Below are 23503 nucleotides of genomic sequence, written 5' to 3'. Positions count from 1 at the left end.
CTCCTCATCCATCGGTGCAGTCTCCGTCAGTTGGTCCCCTGGTGTTGTCGGCTCCTCCTCCACCATGGCTCCTCCCGCCGTCGACTCCACTGTGGGTCATCATCCTGGCTGGTCTCTGGATCACCATCTGGCTCCTCCTTCTATGGGCTCCTCCCTGGCTCCTCCCTCCATCCACTCCACCCTGGTTCCATGCTCCCTCATTGCCTGCCCCACGCCTGCCTCCAGAACCCCCACCCTCCCTCTCTTTTGGTGCAAGGACACACCGTTCCAGGAGGGGGCGAACTGTCACAGTCATGTACTTTCTGTTCCTTTTCTGTTCCTTCAAGTTCTGTTCCTCGTTTTGTTAATTAATCCACACCTGTTTCCATTCCCCTCATTACTTTCCTTGTGTTTTAAAACCCTGTCTGTTCAGTTCCTTTGGTCCGCTATTAATGTGACGTTATGTTCTAATGGTTGAATATTTCTGTTGGATGTGCCCTCTTTCTCACGTGATCATTAAAAGAACTGGATCTGTGTCACAGCAACCTAAAAGCCTACTGGCGCTCGTGATTCTTTAGCTCCGCCCACACGTCACGCCTCTAGGCGCTCGTGTTTTTCCGGGAAAAATCGGTACAGAGTATCTTTCTCTTATGAATATAATAAAACTAAAGACTTTTTGGAGTTATTAAGGATTCAGTACTACTCTATAGGTACTCAAGATTAACAGGATATTGAGTGAAAATGAGCATTTCACCCCCCCTTTAAAGATCATACTTTTCCATTTAGTATGGCCCATCAGAAGCTACAGTAGTTTAAAAAAAAAACAATAAATGCCCTGTGATGTTTGTACTGGCTACTGTATTCAGGCCACCAGGACAGAATTTTGCATTGACACATTATGTTCCTATTTTGATATCGTAAAGCTGCTTTGATCCAATCTGTATTGTTAAAGACAAGGGGTGGTGGATTGTGCATTTATGTCAACAAAGCTTGGTGTACGAACACTGTCATTGTTGGGAGACACTGCTCAGCTAACCTAGAGTTTCTCATGGTTAAATGTAGACCTTTTTATCTGCCATGGGAGTTCACTTCCACCATAATAACCGCAGTCTATATTCCACCGGATGCTAATGCCAAGCTTGCTTTGAATGAACTTCATGCAGCCATTAGTAAACAACAGACTGCTATATTGGTTTGTTTTAACTCAGAGGGAGTGTCAGCCACATTAAAAAAAGTTAACAGCTTAAGTCATTTGTTGATTAATGCGTATTGGAGACACAAATCGAACGATTCAGCTCGATTTGGTGAACTGGTTCAAGAAGATCCGGTTATATCGAATGATTTGTTTGCGAACCGGATATCACAAACTGCTTTGTTTTGAACTCTCTCACAACAGACACAGAAGAGAAGACAATGCTGAATAAAGTCGTAGATTTTGCTATTTTTGGACCAAAATGTATTTTTGATTCTTCAAAAAATTCTAACTGACCCTCTGATGTCACCGAGTATTCTGATGATGTTTTTCTTACCTATCTGGACATGGACAGTAGACTGTACACACAGTTTAAATGGAGGGACTGAGAGCTCTCGGACTAAATCTAAAATATCTTAAACAGTGTTCCGAAGATGAACAGAGGTCTTACGGGTTTGGACATGAGATTGAGTTATTAATGACATAATTTAGATTTTTGGGTGAACTATCCCTTTAAGTGGCGTCTGGCGTAAACTCATCGCGTAACGGTGCTTATTAATCACCTGGCAGCGTTATGAAAACAGCGTTTTAAAATTAATACGGCGTTGAAAAGCATGTGAATTCTGGCCCACTTGGCTTTCCATATATATATATGCACAGTGATTCACATGTATGCGCAACTGTTTCAATTTGTATCGCAAGATTTCAATGTGTATTGCAAGTGTTTCAATATGGAAAGGCAAGTGGGTCAGGATTAGGGGTGTGCACGGATATTCGAACATTCGCTCTGCTCTAATTATTCGATAAATAAAAATGATGTTCGAATTTCGCAAAAAAAAAAAAAATTCGGTCACTTTCTGTGATTCTCCACGGCATATTTGAAGATGTATGCAAGCAAAAAATAATTAATGGATGAATAAGGCGCCGTTCACATATCGCGCCTAAAAACGCATGGAAAACACTAGGCGCGCCCCTTTCTCCTTCTTCAAAGCACTCGGGCAGAAGCGCTCCTGAGGTGTCTGTCTTTTCTAAGCAACAATGATGCGCTCTCTCCATGAAGATGCGGAAATTTCAGCAAAGGATAAATGGATCTGCAGCACAAAAAAATCGCTTTCAGTAGCTCTGCTACTAAATTACTTTAAAAATGGCAATCCATAGCTATGATCAGCTGTCCCTTCATCTTAGCTGAGCTTTCAACATTGTTAAGGGAAAGGATGCAGCTGAATGTTTAGTTCTTGTCACATGACCTGTGGTGCGCTTGCGGCATTCTGAAAAGTTGAGATGTTTTTAACTTGATGTGGTGCGGACGCGTCTGGAAAAAACGGGCACGTCGCACCGCGTGCCCATCGCGACCACATTGGAAATAACGAACTTGAGCGCGCAAAATACGCGATATGTGTACTGCCCCTAAGAACTGCGGTCTTCTACAGTACTTCAAATATGCCGTGGAGAATCACAGAAAGTGACCGAATTCAAGAACATTGTTGCGGCATCTCTCAAGCAGCGAATAAACACCGCTCACTTGGAGAATGCAAGATAAACTCCTCTTCTCGCGTCTGCCCTAGACCCTCGGCACAAACATCTCAGGTTTCTCGATGAAAACATGAGAGAAGTAAGAAAAAAAAAACTTTTTGGAACATTATCAAAACATTTTCCTTGATGCGAGTGGTGCGTCACCAACAATGAAGAGGATGCAATTTCACACTCATTGGAAAAGGCTCAGCCAGTTCTCCAGCAATGATTACAGAGAGTCCAGCCGAGACGAGTGGGAACAGTTCTTGCTGGAGCCATGTATTCCACCAGATGAAAATCCCATTCAGTGGTGAAACGAAAACACGAAGCGCTTCACAAAACTTAAGTCTCTTAGCACACCGTCATTTGTGAGTCCCGCCAACGTCTGTGCCATCAGAGCGCGTTTTCTCCGCGGCCGGCCTTATTGTTAACAGACTAAGGAGCCGACTTTCCCCCGATCATGTTTACATGCCCGTATTTCTTAACAAGAACATAAACAATAGAAAAAAAGCAAAAAAGATTTGCTGACAGTTTAAACGTTTCAAAGTTAAGTGTAGGCTACGTTCTACAATAGCCTAATTGCTGCAGGCTGCTTTACTTTTTTCTTTGTTAATTTTTTTTCCCATTTTTTTTTTTTTTTTTGCTTTTAATCTGTACTTTTGTTTGTTTGCACGCATTGTTAATGTTTTCAGCTACCAAACAGGATGTGTAATGTTCAAGCTTGTTCAAAATGACGGAAACAATAAATGTTGCTGAAAAATAATGTTTGTCTCATTAAACTTAATTTAAATAAACGAATATTCGAATATTAGTTTTTTGTGAGCTCAAATATTCGAATGTGATATTTGCGGAAAACACCCATCCCTAGTCAGGATTCGCGTGCTTTTCAATGGCGTATTCATTTTAAAACGCCGTTTTCACAACACCGCGAGGAATTAAATAAGCACCGTTATGCGATAAGTTAACACCAGAAACCACCACGTGTTACAATAACGGCACACACCGACGACGTTAAGTTAATGCCACATGCCACTTAAGATGCAGATTTATTTACTCATCTACATGGACACACCTCTCATGGCTACAAGGACTAGTTTGCAAGAGCGAAATATGCCCCTGAATGAGCTTTTTATAAGTCGCACCTGAGTAAAAGTCACATCAGTTCAAAAATACATCATCATGAGGAAAAAAACATATATAAGTCTCACTGGACTATAAGTCGCATTTATTTAGAACCAAGAACCAAGAGAAAACATTACCATCTACAGCCGCGAGAGGGTGCTCTATGTCTTCAGTGTAGACTACAGGAGAACTGAGCAGCATAGAGCGCCCTCTCGCGGCTGTAGATGGTAATGTTTTCTCTTGGTTCATTTCTCTTGGTTCATTTCTCTCGGTTCATGTCAAATTAATTTTGATAAATAAATCGCACCTAACTATAAGTCGCAGGACCAGCCAAACTATGAAAAAAGTGTGACTTACAGTCCGGAAAATATGGTATTTTATTATTATATTATATTTTGAGTAGGCTATCATTTCAATTAAAAAAATAGCTGGGGATAGTTTCAGAAAAATAGAAATTCTGTTTATTTACATTTACATTTACTCAACCCAATGTTGTTTCAAATCTTATACGTTTATTGCGTTTGATGAAGATATTTTGAAGAATGCCGATAACCAAACTGTTTTAGTCTGTAAACATATGACGATTCAGATGCAGCTTCTGAAACAAAAGTAGAGCATGTGTAATTCAAAATTAAATATACATTTTTAAAGCTACTTTATTTTTTCTCATATATATAGATTACAAAGGTATTTATAATTAAATACATCCAAAATGTCAGGACTTGCCATACATTTTCTTATTTATTTAACCATTGTAATAATTTCAAAATTTGGACTTATTTGTGTCATTCGATAACTAAATTCCTTATATCCATATTTGTAAGTGCTTTATTGTAAAATAAATCAGGTATCTACTTTTGAGCATGATTTCAGTTTATCATATATTATTATATTTTTAAAAAGGAAGAGAAAGTACCCTCAGAAGATATTTTAGAGCCTAATTGTGTGAAATGTGAAAAAGCAAACAAAATGTAGCTTTAAATATTAATATTTAATTTAGAATTACAAATGCTATACTTTTGTTTCAGAAGCTGCATCTGAATCATTGGGTTGAGTAAATGTAAATAAACAGAATTTATATTTTTGTGAAACTATCACCAACTATTTATTAAATTGAAACGATAGCCTACTTAATTGCACAGACCTCAGAACGTTCGTCAGCCAATCAGATTCAAGCATTCAAGGCCGTAGTACAAACAGATGTAAAATCCACATTATCGTCTTTTAAGTTAACACACCATATTGGATTGCTGTCATATGCCTCTTGTCCTCCAAATTTCGCTGTCGTTACTTCCGATTCAAAACAAGTCGAGAAGGTTGAATAGTCCAGACGTTGCAGTTTACACTTTACACAGCTCACGCTGTTCGGTAAGTACAATATTATTTGTCCTCTTGGCTACGTCTACATTCATCTGAATACGTTTGAAAACGTCCACACAGTATCTCATTCACACAGAAACATCAGAAAAAGTTAAATTCGCTTTCTGCGCATGCGTAAAGCATCAAACAAGCTCACTGCAGATTATACACATGGAACAGACATTAAACGTCTTCATGCGGTTTTTCTGACGGAAACTTTATATATTTTACTTACGAAAAGAGCTCACCGTTCACTGACGCGTCAGGTCGCAAACACTCACGATTGTACTAATCTAACGAACGGAGAGAAAAAGATGCGTTTTCAAACGAAATGGCCTTAATTTGCACTTTAATGTGTCGATGCTCTTACGGTCGACAGCGACCTAAGTAACACTATGGAACTGCGCTGTGAATTTGTAGATCGTCATTTTGAACAAACCTCTTAAGTCTGCAGTCCAAAGCTAAATGTGAACAAATATGTGAAGAGCAGTATTCGTCTTCAAGAGCGATCAAATTGAAATTAAATCTTAAGTTTTGTACCAAACGCAAATTAAACTAAACCCATTTCTCTTCAGTAGCTTCAGACTTTAAGACAACATAACAAGCTTAGGCTACATATAAATTACTGACAGATCGAGCAGTTGACCACTTCATGATTTAACATCGACACTTTAGTGTTACATTTAAGGTAGGACATCTGATTTTCGCCATATTTGTATCTTTCTTGCGTGCTTGGCGTTGAGCAGGATTTCAACGGGATTACGTTTGAACAATGATGAATTGCTCAAGCATTTGGAGCATTTACTATTTTTGGATCATACTCAAGCACTGCTTAACTGTTTGGAGCATTTACATTTGTTTAAAATCTTATAATTGTTTGGATATTATTTGCAATCAAAGCTAAAGTTTTCTTTCAGTTGCTGTCTGGAGCTGTTCTCACAGTCATGTCAGAGGCACAGACAGATGTGCCAATCAATATTCTTAATTGTCAGTTTGCTAAATAAATAAATGAAAATGTAACCTTTTAGATCAAAAGCACTTGACAGCTAAAAAGTAAATATCAAGCATACCGGTTTAAATGGAGTATATCAAAATAGGTTACTCAGATATTAATCACAAAGCAAAACATGCTATTAGACATTTTCATCACATAAAGTGTTGAAGTAAAAACTAAGGCATGTTCTTCTTAAATAGTCAATGTGAAAATATTGTTCAGTTCAATAAGATGTGAAGACTGTCAGAACAATAAATCTGATAAATGTAAATTGACAAGCGTTTTACAAGATTATAAATGTATTTAGCTTAAACTACTAATTAGACAAATATATCTTTGTTGTTACATAGATAAAATAGTGAAAACAAAGGAAATACAAATTTAAAAAATGGATAATGTACTGTAGACCTGTGTGCAATATAAAATGTTCACAAACCAGTAAATCTGTAATAATCTATGAGGCAGTGATTCATGCACCATTTGTTAGTAAACGTCAATAAAAAAGCAACCCATTAGTCTTCGCTCCACACTCTGGTCTTTGTTCATTTTCCATTGTTTGCCGTCATTAAATAGCTAAACACATTTCAGATTTACTGAGAATGGTTGTTGTTGGTTTGTGATTTGTTTTTGATTGCTTCCACTGTCCTCATTTGTAAGTCGCTTTGGATAAAAGCGTCTGCTAAATGAATAAATGTAAAATGTAAATGTGGCTAGTAAGAATAAATGACCATGGCTATTATTGTTTTTGTTGATGATGATATATTAGGGAAATCCGCTGTCCACCGACATGCAAGGCAGTGCTGATCAACATATGGATGTAGATCAGGGTTCTAATTATCAGGTGAGTACCATCAGGTGAGAAAATACAGTACAGACCAAAAGAGTTTTCTTTATTGTAGATTCACACTGAAGGCATCAAAACTATGAATTAACACTTGGAATTATATACATAACAAAAAAGTGTGGAACAACTGAAAATATGTCATATTCTAGGTTCTTCTTTTGCTTTGATTACTGCTTTGCACACTCTTGGCTTTCTCTTGATGAGCTTCAAGAGGTAGTCACCTGAAATGGTCTTCCAACAGTCTTGAAGGAGTTCCCCGAGAGATGCTTAGCACTTGTTGGCCCTTTTGCCTTCTGTCTGTGGTCCAGCTCACCCCTAAACCATCTGGATTGGGTTCAGGTCCGGTGACTGTGGAGGCCAGGTCATCTGGCGCAGCACCCCATCACTCTCCTTCTTGCTCAAATAGCCCTCGATGCCTTCAGTGTGACTCTACAATCTTCATAGTCATGAAAATAAAGAAAACTCTTTGAATGAGAAGGTGTGTCCAAACTTTTGATCTGTACTGTATGTATGTATGTATGTATGTATGTATGTATGTATGTGAGTGTGTCTGCCCTTGTTACATAAACTTTTATTATAGATGTGATTAATCATGATGAATAATTTGACAGCACTAATAAACATATTGTTTATTTATTATACATTTTTTTAAAAATCTGTCAATCTGACTGGTTTTATGAGGTGGAAATTGTTTTTGTGACTTTATGAAGCTCCTCCCCTAAGCTCATCTGTCACTGGGGCATAAGCAGATTGTACCAAAGCATACAAATTAAATTGTACGAGTTAGCCACCAATTTGCCAAAGTATAAAATAATTACTACCTTGAGATGGTGTTGGTCTTTCTTACTACAGATGACTAAATTGCATATTAAATAGACAGTATTTTACATCCATTATCAAACATCTGTAGTTTCATCTATATAAATATTATTTCTGTGTGTTGTTTGGACTTTGTTACGTTCCCCTCCTGTCTAGGAGTTTGCCAGGGGAAGTAGCAAAGAAAAAAAGTTATAATTTTTGAGGTTTGAATGTAAACCGAAAACTCTTTGAATATGTCTGGTCTAAAATTAAATAACAAAAAATAACAACAAAAAATTATTAAATAGAATATTCAAACAATACATGCGATTTTAAGTTTTTCTGTTATTTTACCTCTCAAAATAATTGTATTTAAGGGAACAGTTCATTCGATACTGTCATTTGATAGTGAATATTGCCTTCAGTGTCATACACAGAAAACAATCCAATCAGACTGAATCAGGTGACATTAATTTTACTTGTAAATAAACTCACAAAATTTGGTTTGTTGCACGCAGGCACATTAGGTGTGCGATATTGTTGCTGTATTGCTTACTGCAAGCAAATGTTGATTGTGTGGATATTAAAATAGGGTCCATTTTTTTAATTCAGCAGGCCCCACATTCATCAAGCAGTGTTGATCATCAAATGATGCAAAACAGTCAAGTCCTGCATGATCAGGTGAGTACTAGACACAGCTACAGTACAACTGCAATAACGTCTCATTTCTGACATTTTACTAAAACAGGAAAGTTGTTAAATTAAAATGGAAATAAAAAATAATTCTACAAACTGTATCAGTACCTTAGCTGATCAGTAGACCATTAAACCCCTCACCAGCTCCAATGTTCAGAGACAGAGCTGGGTTGGCTGATTATGTTCTTAATTTCCTCTAAATTATATGATAAAAAAATAATTCTTGCTAAAAATTATTCATGTTTGCAAATAGTATGTGTGACCATGGACCACAAAACCAGTCAAAAGTGTCAATTTGTAAAAATTTAGATTTCTACATCTTAAAGCTGATGGGATAAAAAAAAAAAATGAGTGAGAACAATACCATCAGACTGCCATATTTTACAAACAAGTTGGGTTAAGACCATTTTTACCACTGTGTGGCACCCCTTCTTTTTATAACAGTCTGCAAACGTCTGGGGACTGAGGAGACAAGTTGCTCAAGTTCAGGAATAGGAATGCTGTCCCATTCTTGTCTAATACAGGCTTCTAGTTGCTCAACTGTCTTAGGTCTTCTTTGTCGCATCTTTCTCTTTATGATGCACCAAATGTTTTCTATGGGTGAAGGATCTGGACTGCAGGCTGGCCATTTCAGTACCCGGAGCCTTCTTCTACACATCCATGATGTTGTAATTGATGCAGTATGTGGTCTGGCATTGTCATGTTGGAAAATGCAAGGTCTTCCCTGAAAGAGACGACATCTGGATGGGAGCAAATGTTGTTCTAGAACTTGGATATACCTTTCAGCATTGATGGTGCCTTTCCAGATGTGTAAGCTGCCCATGCCACACACACTCATGCAACTCAATACCATTAGAGATGCAGGCTTCTGAACTGAGCGCTGATAACAACTTGGGTTGTCCTTGTCTTCTTTAGTCTGGAGAACATGGTGTCCCAGTTTTCCAAAAAGAACTTCAAATATATTCTGATTCTGATTCTGATTCTGAAATTTTGATACGTCTGACTACAGAACAGTTTTCCACTTTTGCCTGAATTACTGCAGCAATGCGGCGTGGCATGGAGTCGATCAGTCTGTGGCAGTGCTCAGGTGTTATGAGAGTCGCTCTGATAGTGGCCTTCAGCTCTTCTGTATTGTTGGGTCTGGCATATCACATCTTCCTCTTCACAATACCACATAGAATTTCTATGGGGTTAAGGTCAGGTAAGTTTGCTGGCCAATTAAGAACAGGGATACCATGGTCCTTAAACCAGCTACTGGTAGCTTTGGCACTGTGTAAAGTCCTGTTGGAAAATTAAATCTGCATCTCCATAAAATTGGTCAGCAGCAGAAAGCATGAAGTGTGCTTTCTTGGACATCAGAAAACACAGTGGACCAACACCAGCAGATGACATGGCGCCCCAAACCATCACTGATTGTGGAAACTTTACACTGGACCTTAAGCAACTTAAATTGTGTGCCTCCTCTCTTCCTTCATACTCTGGGACCCTGATTGTTCAAGAGTGGCTTGACACAAGGAATGCAACAGCTGAAACCCATGGCTTGCATACGTCTGTGTGTAGTGGTTCTTGAAGCACTGACTCCAGCTGCAGTCCACTCTTTATGAATCTCCCCCCACATTTTGAATGGGTTTTGTTTCACAATCCATCTCCAGGGTGCCATTATCCCCATTGCTTATACACTTTTTTTTTTTCTGTCAAGTCAGCAGTCTTCCCCATGATTGTATAGCCTACAGAACTAGACTGAGAGACCATTTAAAGGCTTTGCAGGTGTTTTGAGTTAATTAGTTGATTAGAGTGTGGCTCCAGGTGTCGTCAATATTGAACCTTTTCACAATATGCTAATTTTCTGAGATACCAAATTTGGGATTTTCCTTAGTTGTCAGTTATAATCATCAAAATTAAAATGATATATTTCAAATGTTTAGTCCATGTGTAATGAATGAATATAATATAAAAGTTTCACTTTTTGAAAGGAATTAGTGAAATTAACTTTTTGATGATATTCGAATTATATCACCAGCACCTGTAGCTCTCAAAATAAGCTTGTTTCATCATTACACTGGGAACAATTCTAACCCAGAGAACATACATTTCATTCATAACACACTGATCTAAAACAACAGGGAGCATTACATAAACTATAAACTTTTACATTTTATCATTTAGCAGTTGCTTTTATCCAAAGCTACTTCAATCAGACCAACAAGAGAACAAGTCTGTTAGTCTAGCACAGAACCCGTACCAAGGTATTTTTTTTTCTTTATCTTTTTTTCTTTTCTTTCAAGAATAGGTTAGACAAGAAAAGTGCTAGTATTCGTCAGTCAAGTGATGGCAAAAAATATTAGTCTTTAGATGTTTTTTGCAAATGAGTAAAGACTAGATGTTTGAATTGAGATTGGGAGGTCATTCCACCAGCTGGGCACAGTACAGGAAAAGATCAGTGAAGGTGATTTTTGAACCTCTTTGGGATGGCACCACAAGGCGTCATTCACTTGCAGAATGCAAGCTTCTGGAGGGCGCATACATTTGAATTTAGGTATATAGGTGTAGTGCCAGTGGTCGTCTTGTAGGCAAGCATCAGTACCTAGAATTTGATGAGAACGGCTACTGGTAGCCAATGTAACCTGATGTGAAGAGGAGTAACGTGAGCTTTTTTTGGCTCATTGAAGACCACTCTCACTGCTGCATTCTGGATCAGTTGTAGAGGTTTGAGTGTACATGCAGGAAGGCTGCCAGGAGAGCATTACAATAGTCTAGTCTGGAGAGAACAAGAGCTTGGACAAGAAGTTGGGTGGCTTGCTCTGAGAGGAAGGGTCTAATCTTCCTAATGTTGTATGAGGCAAATCTGCAGGACTGGGTCATTGTAGCAATATGGTCTGTGAAGCTTAAAGTTGAGTGTCATCAGCTTAGCAGTGAAAGGAAAAGACATGTTTCCTAATGATGTCATGTAGATGGAGAAGAGAAGTGGTCCAAGTACTGAGCCTTGAGAAACCCCATTAGCAAGAAGTTGTGTCTTAGAAACTTCACCCCTCTATGACACCCTGAAGGATCTGAGAGGTAGGACTTAAACAACAGGAGTGCGGTTCCAGAGAAGCCCATCTTTATGAGGGTGGACAGGATAATCTGGTGATTTAACGGTGTCAAAAGCAGCAGACAGATCTAGCAAGATGAGTACTGAGGATTTGGAAGCTGCTCTTGCTAGTCACAGGGTTTCAGTAACCGAGAGCAGGGCAGTCTCAGTTGAGTGGCTGCTTTTGAAGTGAGATTGGTTGCTGTCCAGGATCTTGTTCTGTACAGTACAATAAACCTACAGAGTTGGTTGAACACAATGAATGCAAGAAGGGTTACAGGGCTGAGGTTTCTGGAAGTGCTGGATTTAGAGATGGTTTCTTAAAGGTCCCATGACATTGACATTGGGCTGATCTTGAATATCCTCCTTGTGACGTTGTAAGGATAAATGTTACCTCCCGTTTCTCTGCTTTGCCCGCCCAAATATTTACATATAATTCAGTCGCAATGTCAGCACAGGCGTTACAAACAGACTTTTATGATATGGATTTGACAGCACTGCCACAAACACTGAGTAACAGTGTTCATTAATGCCTGATCTGTGATCAGTGATTTCTGATCTGTAGCTAATTATTCAAGTTCACCTGGCGTTTTTTCTAAATCGTTTAATACGGTTTATGCATCAGTGAATCAAGCCAGTGTCTAAACGATCAACTTCACTTTGTTTCTCTTAGTAGCATGAAACAAATCTGTTATTTAAATTGTGATTTAACTACAGAGAGTGATCAAAGAACCCCCCCCCCCCCCTTTTCGGAGCTGTCACACATCGCTAGTATATCTGCACTCTTGCCTAAACTGCTGTTACAATGAATGACGCTGTTATGCTGCACAACAAAGCTCTTACTGTATTCATGTGGTGTATTCATGTGTTTGCTGTTAGTTGTGGTGAAAGCATTTTATGAGAAAACGTGTTGCAATAATCATTGCATTCACGCGATAGACTTTGTCTACTCAATGCTCATCACTGAAGCCTTTCATGTGATGGGAAAAGATCAAAAAAATAATTATATAATCAACACTTCCACGATTCGTTAATCTCGACAGCTGTAATGGTAACAAAAAAAAATATTTATATATATTTATATATACATATATATACGGACGGAATTGTGGGTGGGGGGAGTGCATGTACAGTTCTCTCTCCACCTTCAATACCACGACTTAGGTGCCCTTGAGCAAGGCATCGAACCCCCAACTGCTCCCCGGGCGCCGCAGCATAAATGGCTGCCCACTGCTCCGGGTGTGTGCCCACAGTGTGTGTGTGTGTGTGTGTGTGTTCACTGCTCTGTGTGTGTGCATTTCGGATGGGTTAAATGCAGAGCACAAATTCTGAGTATGGGTCACCATACTTTGCTGAATGTCAGAGGGCTAATATCTGGATATAAAAAAATTATTTCTAAATTTTGCATGTAAAAATCATACTAACAATAGAAGTACACCTCAGGAAACAAAAAAGCAATTAAAAAAAAAAAGAAAATAATCCATGTCATGGGACCTTTAAGCAGTGGGCGTTTATCCTTGAAGTTTAAATGATTTGTCAAAAGTATTTAATTACTGAAGAATGGAGAAAAGCAGCATTTCCCACTATTTCTTTACATACCAAAAACAAAAACATCGAAATGCATATAAAAGTTGAGGAAATATATTTTTCAATTGCTACAAAGCATTTATCAATACTTAAAATATTTTTTCTAAACTCTTAACATAGCAACAGTCCTACAACACACAATAAGCCAAATAGTTAATATTCTGGCCAAAACAACATTTTGTTAAATAAATACCTTCCTTACATTTCAAAATGCAAATTAACTATTTCTACATATTCTTTATCAAAACACCGCAAACGTGATTCAAAATAGACATTCGGACAAAACATTAGCACTACTTTTCTATCCAAAAGGAAAATATATCATAGCATAGTGACTGTCAAAATACTAACAGCTTTACAAAAACTGATACATGTACATGTTTGACATACAGTACATGTTTCAGTTCTACCTGCATATAGACAATATAAAAGTCCATTGTTTTTTGTAATCTATTTACCTTCAACTGAAACCCATTTTACATTTTAAAGAGTGCATTCATTCTTGACAACATACTGTCTAAAACTGAATGAGTCATTTACTTTTTCTAATGTAAATTCTATAACAATAGGGTCCTCTATACAGAAATTCAATTGGAACCTTGATTTGAAATTGCTCTCCGGTGGGGTGGAGGTTGGATGTGGGTTGGTTTCCATGGTAGCTGATGCCTTTGGTTACTATGCAAGCTTGTTTCCATCCCAGGATAAAAACGGTAATTGTGAACTTTTTATCTCACAATTTGGACTTCTATTCTTGGAATGCTGCACTTACATCTTGTAATTCAGAGATTTGTGAGAAATTCACAATTGCAAGAAATAGGTCAGAACTGTTAGATGAAAAAAGTCACAATTACCCTTTATCCTTATGTTGATGTAATTGAAAGCACATCAACACCTGACTATTCCTCCAACCGAGACTGGAATCAGCTTTGTCTAACTCGGGGAACTACACTAACCTTTTCCACTGGTGGAACTTGCGCAACTAACTTTTTCAGTTACTGGTGAAAAACATGATTTGGTCGCACAATTTTTTTTGTTGATAATAATGAAACTGTATTGCATTCAGATGTGCTTTTTATTTTACTTGCCATATTTTAAACCACATGCCTTCTTGTTTTATTTCTTAGTTTACGTTTTCTGTTTCTAAGTTTGTAGGTGTCCAGAAACTCATTTAAAATAGCACTGCATAGTATTCACTGTAAAATAAAATACATTACATTTACATTAATTTATTTCGTAGCCGCTTTTATCCAAAGCGACTTACAAATAAGGACAGTGGAAGCAAACAAAAAGAGCAATGATATATAAAGTACAAAAAAATACATAGTCAAACCAAAATGTATTCAGACACCTTCAACATTTCTCACATTATTACAACTTATTTGTTATAGTTTAGAAATTGGTAATAAAATATGACAAGAACTCGGCGTTAAACTGTGTCAGAACAAATTCATCTTGATGATGTCAGATAGCTTTGATAGAAAAAGATGTAATGAAATTAGGGCTGTGCAAAAAAATCGAATGCGATTTTCATGCACATCTAATCAGTTAAGACACTCCTTTATTTAGAAGTATCATCTCCAGCACGTGTGTTCAGATCATGGTTGCCAGGTTTTCACAACAAATCCTACCCTGTTGCTTCTCAAAACTATTTCAAAACTAATCGCGATTCCAGGAGGTTCCCAGATAAAAAAAAAATTGCTTCCCGGGGTTAAAATATACGTTTTGTTTTTGGCATGGTTGTCTTGGTAAAATTTGCATTTTAGGGGCTAAATATCTCGTTATTGGTATTGGGGTTGCTTCGAACCGCGGACATGAAAAACAACCGCAGACTTGGCAACACTTGTTCAGGTGGAGCGGCAGTTACTACACAGAGCCGTAGTGATTTTTAAGGGAAAGAAGTGGAATGTTATGCAATGGCCAAGTCAATCACCTGACCTGAATCCGATTGAGCATGCATTTCACTTGCTGAAGACAAAACTGAAGGGAAAATGCCCCAAGAACAAGCAGGAACTGAAGACAGTTGCAGTAGAGGCCTGGCAGAGCATCACCAGGGATGAAACCCAGCGTACGCTGATGTCTAATTGATCTCCAGACTTCAGGCTGTAATTGACTGCAAAGGATTTGCAACCAAGTATTAAAAAATGAAAGTTTGATTTATGATTGTTAATCTGTCCCATTACTTTTGGTCCCTTAAAAAGTGAGATGTACATATACAAACTGTTGTAATTCCTACACCGTTCACCTGATTTGGGTGTAAATACCCTCAAATTAAAGCTGAAAGTCTGCAGTTAAAGCACATCTTGATCGTTTCATTTCAAATCCATTGTGGTGGTGTATAGAGCCAAAAAGATTAGAATTGTGTCGATGTCCCAATATTTATGGACCTGACTGTATATTTTTATGTCAAGCAATAGGTATTACCTATTACCTACTTATATTTAACAATATTATTACAACATTTTTCTGTTATGTCGGTAAAGCTGCTTTGAAACAATTTGTTAAAAAAAAGAAAAAAAAAGCGCTTGTTCAGCTCACATTTATTTAGATGTCCCCTCTGGTTTAATCATTCTGGCGCACCTACTGTAGTTACTGTAACTACACTATATTTGCTCTCACATACACATTCACAACGGACCCGTATATCTTCTCCTCTTCTCTTTGTGCAGTCTGAATCAAAACATCGCCATGCGTTGGCAAACGTAAAGTTAGCCTACTGTTATCAGAAGATTACGGAATCAATTCGAAGTTGAATGGTTGACGTTAGTGTCATGAACACACCGCTGTCAATTTTGAGAAAAACCACCTTCAAACAAGTTAATAGCAAGCATTTAACATAACGAACGACAGACTCACCATCAAAACAGTACAGCTCCGTGGCTTGGCTGCATAGACCGCTTTCTTCTGTATTGGATTTCTGGCGCTGTTGTCAACTGGAAGTTGCAAAGCTCCCTCTGGTGGGCAAACTGTGCAACTCTCATAACATGAGTGAAGCATGAGACTCTGTTTCTCATGTTTCATCGGCCGTTATAAACGCCGATGCAATAAGCTCATATCGGCCGATAATATCGGCCGGCTGATATAAAGCCCGGGCTCTAATATTTACACAACTATCCATACTTTGTTGAACAGTTACCAAGCAAACAATGCTTAATTTTGTTCAGTCTGTGGTGTGAAAAGGTTGCATTAGCAATTAAAGAAAGAAACACTAAAGCAAAACCTGGTCAGGTCCCTAATGTTTTTTTTATTATTTATATATATATATATATATATATATATATATATATATATATATATATATATATATATATATATATATATATATATATATATATAACACTGGTAGTCTACAGTATGAAGAATTTTTGGGTATACTATTTCAGTTCATTGTATTTTGCTATACTTAAACTAGTGTCCTGCACCCACCAGTAAAACAATATAATCAATTATATCTGATTTTTAGTTTGACTGTGGATAAATTCTTGTTAAAACTACAAAGTAATTCAATCAAGAGCAATGAGTGATTTACTTTCATTTTCTTGGATTAACATTAAAGACACTGACAGCAGAGCTAGTAAATTAGGCGCGGTCACTTTAAGAGACAATGCATCCATTATAATGATGCACATTCGATTTCTTTCCAACTCTTTACTTTCACTAAAGACATGACCACAGACTTTTCGAACACACTTTCCAAAACAGGTATTTTTACATTTAGTATGTAGGCCTATTTGTCGGTACAAAAGCAAGAAGACCTTGAGAAGCGTCTCTGCGTGCTGAATTAAGCTCTATCGCATCCTTTTCTGTTTGTTTGTAACCAGCTACTCAGTTCAGCTTTCCCGGATCGCGTCTGAAGCCAACTTGATGCATTGAATGCTCAGAGCACGTTATAAAACGTATTTTTAAAATACACATTTCGGTTTTAATAAATACTCATAGTAAATCATAGCATATTGCCTAAAACAAAGTAGGTACAAAAATAATCAGTGATACATTTGCGACCTCATTAAAATTAAGGTCGCAATGTCATTTCAAAAGGTTGCATATGCGACCATTATGGTCGGAGTGTAGTTCCCTGTAACTATTTTAGTGATCTGTTACTTAAAAATGCAAAAAAATCAGTGGTTACAATATTTTATATAGAGATATTTTTCAATACTTTTGAGTTGCTGTTGTTGCAGAAGTAGTGGCTTTACACTATACTTAAAGTTTGGAACATTAGGTCATTATTTATGTTGTGCTGTTTTTTTAAGCATTTGAAAAAAAAAAAAAACAAATAAATTAGACCTATGATTTTGGTATGGGGTTATGTGAAAAACCTTATGTGGAAAAAAAGAAAAGAAAAATTAAGCATTTTCGAAACGTGTTACTGAATATTGTGTGAAAACATGAATCGCGTTAAAGGTATGGTCACAACAGAATGATGTTGTGCTAATTGTGTTTAGAGTTGTGAAAATGTGACTGAAGATTGGACAAGGGGATGTTTGCAATAGATAAAAACTGTACTATTAAAACCAACAAACAAACATCATCAGTCTAGTATAATCTAGTATAGTCTCCAGGAGTCTTTCTGAGTGGAGTTTGTATGTTCCTTGTATTCAAGCTGTGTCTGAGAATGCTGGAGGTGTACCCAAAGCATTCTCCGACACCGCGTCCATTGTTACAATGCATAACCGGTTACATGCATAACCTTTGTTACATGCATAACCTGAGATGTTCCTCTTCAGGAACTCAAGCTGCAGTGGCAAATGCTTTGGGAACGCCTCCAAAAATTCTCAGACACAGCTCGAGTTCCTTCGAGGAATCATGCATGCATAACCAGAGACGTTCTCTTCATACTGATGTTGGTTTCCTCTGGGTTTTTCCCACAATCCAAAGACATACAGGACAGGTGAACTGGAGACTGTTAGTGAGTGTGAATATAATGCAGCTTTTCCACCGATATTACCCGGAACATTTTTACCCAGGAACTTTTTTTTAACAGGAACTTTTTTCCCCCAGACCTGTTGCTTTCTGCGTTTCCACCGCAGTGTAAAGTACCAGGAAGATTAGGAAAATAGTCTGGTGACGTAGGTTTGCGCGCGTTTTTCAATAAAAAGTACGCTGATTTTGGACGTGCATCCTCCGATAGTGCGGACTTTGTGCATTCGACTCGGGAGTGTGATGTCCGCGACGACGCAAGTCCGGTAAATCTGCAAACAGCAGCGTACTTGATAACTCGCCTTGGCTACTGCAATTTTCCTTTCTGTATATTTACAATAAAACGAAATAGGATATCAAATACCACTGCCTTCTTTCATTTTCATTTAAACATAATAACAGCTGCAGAAATGTACTTAGTTCAGGTATATGTGTATATATACAGCTATTACAATGAAATGAAATATTATATAAATTTGCCTTTTTTATTTTCATTTTAACATATAAATGAATTGAATACAGACCAAAGATAACCTGTTATGTTTAACCACTAAAGACACATCAGAGCCAGCGGCACATATCAGAAGGTCTAGCCGAGGTGAGGCTGCTTCTCAGCGGATAGATGATCACTGAGCTCCCGCTGATCACGTGGAGCTCACCGTCTCAGAGATCGGCGAAACACATTTTTAAATAGGAAACTTCACCCCTCTATGACACCCTGAAGGATCTGAGAGGTAGGACTTAAACAACAGGAGTGCGGTTCCAGAGAAGCCCATCTTTATGAGGGTGGACAGGATAATCTGGTGATTTAACGGTGTCAAAAGCAGCAGACAGATCTAGCAAGATGAGTACTGAGGATTTGGAAGCTGCTCTTGCTAGTCACAGGGTTTCAGTAACCGAGAGCAGGGCAGTCTCAGTTGAGTGGCTGCTTTTGAAGTGAGATTGGTTGCTGTCCAGGATCTTGTTCTGTACAGTACAATAAACCTACAGAGTTGGTTGAACACAATGAATGCAAGAAGGGTTACAGGGCTGAGGTTTCTGGAAGTGCTGGATTTAGAGATGGTTTCTTAAAGGTCCCATGACATTGACATTGGGCTGATCTTGAATATCCTCCTTGTGACGTTGTAAGGATAAATGTTACCTCCCGTTTCTCTGCTTTGCCCGCCCAAATATTTACATATAATTCAGTCGCAATGTCAGCACAGGCGTTACAAACAGACTTTTATGATATGGATTTGACAGCACTGCCACAAACACTGAGTAACAGTGTTCATTAATGCCTGATCTGTGATCAGTGATTTCTGATCTGTAGCTAATTATTCAAGTTCACCTGGCGTTTTTTCTAAATCGTTTAATACGGTTTATGCATCAGTGAATCAAGCCAGTGTCTAAACGATCAACTTCACTTTGTTTCTCTTAGTAGCATGAAACAAATCTGTTATTTAAATTGTGATTTAACTACAGAGAGTGATCAAAGAACCCCCCCCCCCCCCTTTTCGGAGCTGTCACACATCGCTAGTATATCTGCACTCTTGCCTAAACTGCTGTTACAATGAATGACGCTGTTATGCTGCACAACAAAGCTCTTACTGTATTCATGTGGTCTATTCATGTGTTTGCTGTTAGTTGTGGTGAAAGCATTTTATGAGAAAACGTGTTGCAATAATCATTGCATTCACGCGATAGACTTTGTCTACTCAATGCTCATCACTGAAGCCTTTCATGTGATGGGAAAAGATCAAAAAAATAATTATATAATCAACACTTCCACGATTCGTTAATCTCGACAGCTGTAATGGTAACAAAAAAAAATATTTATATATATTTATATATACATATATATACGGACGGAATTGTGGGTGGGGGGAGTGCATGTACAGTTCTCTCTCCACCTTCAATACCACGACTTAGGTGCCCTTGAGCAAGGCATCGAACCCCCAACTGCTCCCCGGGCGCCGCAGCATAAATGGCTGCCCACTGCTCCGGGTGTGTGCCCACAGTGTGTGTGTGTGTGTGTGTGTGTGTCACTGCTCTGTGTGTGTGCATTTCGGATGGGTTAAATGCAGAGCACAAATTCTGAGTATGGGTCACCATACTTTGCTGAATGTCAGAGGGCTAATATCTGGATATAAAAAAATTATTTCTAAATTTTGCATGTAAAAATCATACTAACAATAGAAGTACACCTCAGGAAACAAAAAAGCAATTAAAAAAAAAAAGAAAATAATCCATGTCATGGGACCTTTAAGCAGTGGGCGTTTATCCTTGAAGTTTAAATGATTTGTCAAAAGTATTTAATTACTGAAGAATGGAGAAAAGCAGCATTTCCCACTATTTCTTTACATACCAAAAACAAAAACATCGAAATGCATATAAAAGTTGAGGAAATATATTTTTCAATTGCTACAAAGCATTTATCAATACTTAAAATATTTTTTCTAAACTCTTAACATAGCAACAGTCCTACAACACACAATAAGCCAAATAGTTAATATTCTGGCCAAAACAACATTTTGTTAAATAAATACCTTCCTTACATTTCAAAATGCAAATTAACTATTTCTACATATTCTTTATCAAAACACCGCAAACGTGATTCAAAATAGACATTCGGACAAAACATTAGCACTACTTTTCTATCCAAAAGGAAAATATATCATAGCATAGTGACTGTCAAAATACTAACAGCTTTACAAAAACTGATACATGTACATGTTTGACATACAGTACATGTTTCAGTTCTACCTGCATATAGACAATATAAAAGTCCATTGTTTTTTGTAATCTATTTACCTTCAACTGAAACCCATTTTACATTTTAAAGAGTGCATTCATTCTTGACAACATACTGTCTAAAACTGAATGAGTCATTTACTTTTTCTAATGTAAATTCTATAACAATAGGGTCCTCTATACAGAAATTCAATTGGAACCTTGATTTGAAATTGCTCTCCGGTGGGGTGGAGGTTGGATGTGGGTTGGTTTCCATGGTAGCTGATGCCTTTGGTTACTATGCAAGCTTGTTTCCATCCCAGGATAAAAACGGTAATTGTGAACTTTTTATCTCACAATTTGGACTTCTATTCTTGGAATGCTGCACTTACATCTTGTAATTCAGAGATTTGTGAGAAATTCACAATTGCAAGAAATAGGTCAGAACTGTTAGATGAAAAAAGTCACAATTACCCTTTATCCTTATGTTGATGTAATTGAAAGCACATCAACACCTGACTATTCCTCCAACCGAGACTGGAATCAGCTTTGTCTAACTCGGGGAACTACACTAACCTTTTCCACTGGTGGAACTTGCGCAACTAACTTTTTCAGTTACTGGTGAAAAACATGATTTGGTCGCACAATTTTTTTTGTTGATAATAATGAAACTGTATTGCATTCAGATGTGCTTTTTATTTTACTTGCCATATTTTAAACCACATGCCTTCTTGTTTTATTTCTTAGTTTACGTTTTCTGTTTCTAAGTTTGTAGGTGTCCAGAAACTCATTTAAAATAGCACTGCATAGTATTCACTGTAAAATAAAATACATTACATTTACATTAATTTATTTCGTAGCCGCTTTTATCCAAAGCGACTTACAAATAAGGACAGTGGAAGCAAACAAAAAGAGCAATGATATATAAAGTACAAAAAAATACATAGTCAAACCAAAATGTATTCAGACACCTTCAACATTTCTCACATTATTACAACTTATTTGTTATAGTTTAGAAATTGGTAATAAAATATGACAAGAACTCGGCGTTAAACTGTGTCAGAACAAATTCATCTTGATGATGTCAGATAGCTTTGATAGAAAAAGATGTAATGAAATTAGGGCTGTGCAAAAAAATCGAATGCGATTTTCATGCACATCTAATCAGTTAAGACACTCCTTTATTTAGAAGTATCATCTCCAGCACGTGTGTTCAGATCATGGTTGCCAGGTTTTCACAACAAATCCTACCCTGTTGCTTCTCAAAACTATTTCAAAACTAATCGCGATTCCAGGAGGTTCCCAGATAAAAAAAAAATTGCTTCCCGGGGTTAAAATATACGTTTTGTTTTTGGCATGGTTGTCTTGGTAAAATTTGCATTTTAGGGGCTAAATATCTCGTTATTGGTATTGGGGTTGCTTCGAACCGCGGACATGAAAAACAACCGCAGACTTGGCAACACTTGTTCAGGTGGAGCGGCAGTTACTACACAGAGCCGTAGTGATTTTTAAGGGAAAGAAGTGGAATGTTATGCAATGGCCAAGTCAATCACCTGACCTGAATCCGATTGAGCATGCATTTCACTTGCTGAAGACAAAACTGAAGGGAAAATGCCCCAAGAACAAGCAGGAACTGAAGACAGTTGCAGTAGAGGCCTGGCAGAGCATCACCAGGGATGAAACCCAGCGTACGCTGATGTCTAATTGATCTCCAGACTTCAGGCTGTAATTGACTGCAAAGGATTTGCAACCAAGTATTAAAAAATGAAAGTTTGATTTATGATTGTTAATCTGTCCCATTACTTTTGGTCCCTTAAAAAGTGAGATGTACATATACAAACTGTTGTAATTCCTACACCGTTCACCTGATTTGGGTGTAAATACCCTCAAATTAAAGCTGAAAGTCTGCAGTTAAAGCACATCTTGATCGTTTCATTTCAAATCCATTGTGGTGGTGTATAGAGCCAAAAAGATTAGAATTGTGTCGATGTCCCAATATTTATGGACCTGACTGTATATTTTTATGTCAAGCAATAGGTATTACCTATTACCTACTTATATTTAACAATATTATTACAACATTTTTCTGTTATGTCGGTAAAGCTGCTTTGAAACAATTTGTTAAAAAAAAGAAAAAAAAAGCGCTTGTTCAGCTCACATTTATTTAGATGTCCCCTCTGGTTTAATCATTTCTTACGCACCTACTGTAGTTACTGTAACTACACTATATTTGCTCTCACATACACATTCACAACGGACCCGTATATCTTCTCCTCTTCTCTTTGTGCAGTCTGAATCAAAACATCGCCATGCGTTGGCAAACGTAAAGTTAGCCTACTGTTATCAGAAGATTACGGAATCAATTCGAAGTTGAATGGTTGACGTTAGTGTCATGAACACACCGCTGTCAATTTTGAGAAAAACCACCTTCAAACAAGTTAATAGCAAGCATTTAACATAACGAACGACAGACTCACCGTCAAAACAGTACAGCTCCGTGGCTTGGCTGCATAGACCGCTTTCTTCTGTATTGGATTTCTGGCGCTGTTGTCAACTGGAAGTTGCAAAGCTCCCTCTGGTGGGCAAACTGTGCAACTCTCATAACATGAGTGAAGCATGAGACTCTGTTTCTCATGTTTCATCGGCCGTTATAAACGCCGATGCAATAAGCTCATATCGGCCGATAATATCGGCCGGCTGATATAAAGCCCGGGCTCTAAT

General features: G+C 37.7%; 1 protein-coding gene across 3 annotated transcripts in view; it reads left to right on the top strand.

Moving 5' to 3' along the window:
- The first annotated feature begins 4957 nt into the window (after positions 1–4957).
- Positions 4958–23503, top strand: part of LOC127968191 (uncharacterized) — a 49598-nt gene continuing 31052 nt past the window's right edge. Inside the window, exons 1-3 of one of the 3 annotated variants that reach the window (XM_052569198.1) lie at positions 4958–5173; positions 6925–6999; positions 8413–8481. In XM_052569198.1, the coding sequence (XP_052425158.1) occupies positions 5063–5173; positions 6925–6999; positions 8413–8481 (255 nt within the window). In that variant the 5' untranslated portion in view covers positions 4958–5062. The remainder of the gene's footprint in view (positions 5174–6924; positions 7000–8412; positions 8482–23503) is intronic. The other 2 variants (XM_052569197.1, XM_052569199.1) reach the window with 2 other exon arrangements.

This window comes from Carassius gibelio, chromosome B11 (genome assembly GCF_023724105.1).
Source record: "Carassius gibelio isolate Cgi1373 ecotype wild population from Czech Republic chromosome B11, carGib1.2-hapl.c, whole genome shotgun sequence".
In the NCBI taxonomy this organism is placed as follows: Eukaryota; Metazoa; Chordata; class Actinopteri; order Cypriniformes; family Cyprinidae; genus Carassius; species Carassius gibelio.
Note: the sequence above shows the minus strand (reverse complement) of the source record. Positions and strands in the feature narration are given on the sequence as shown.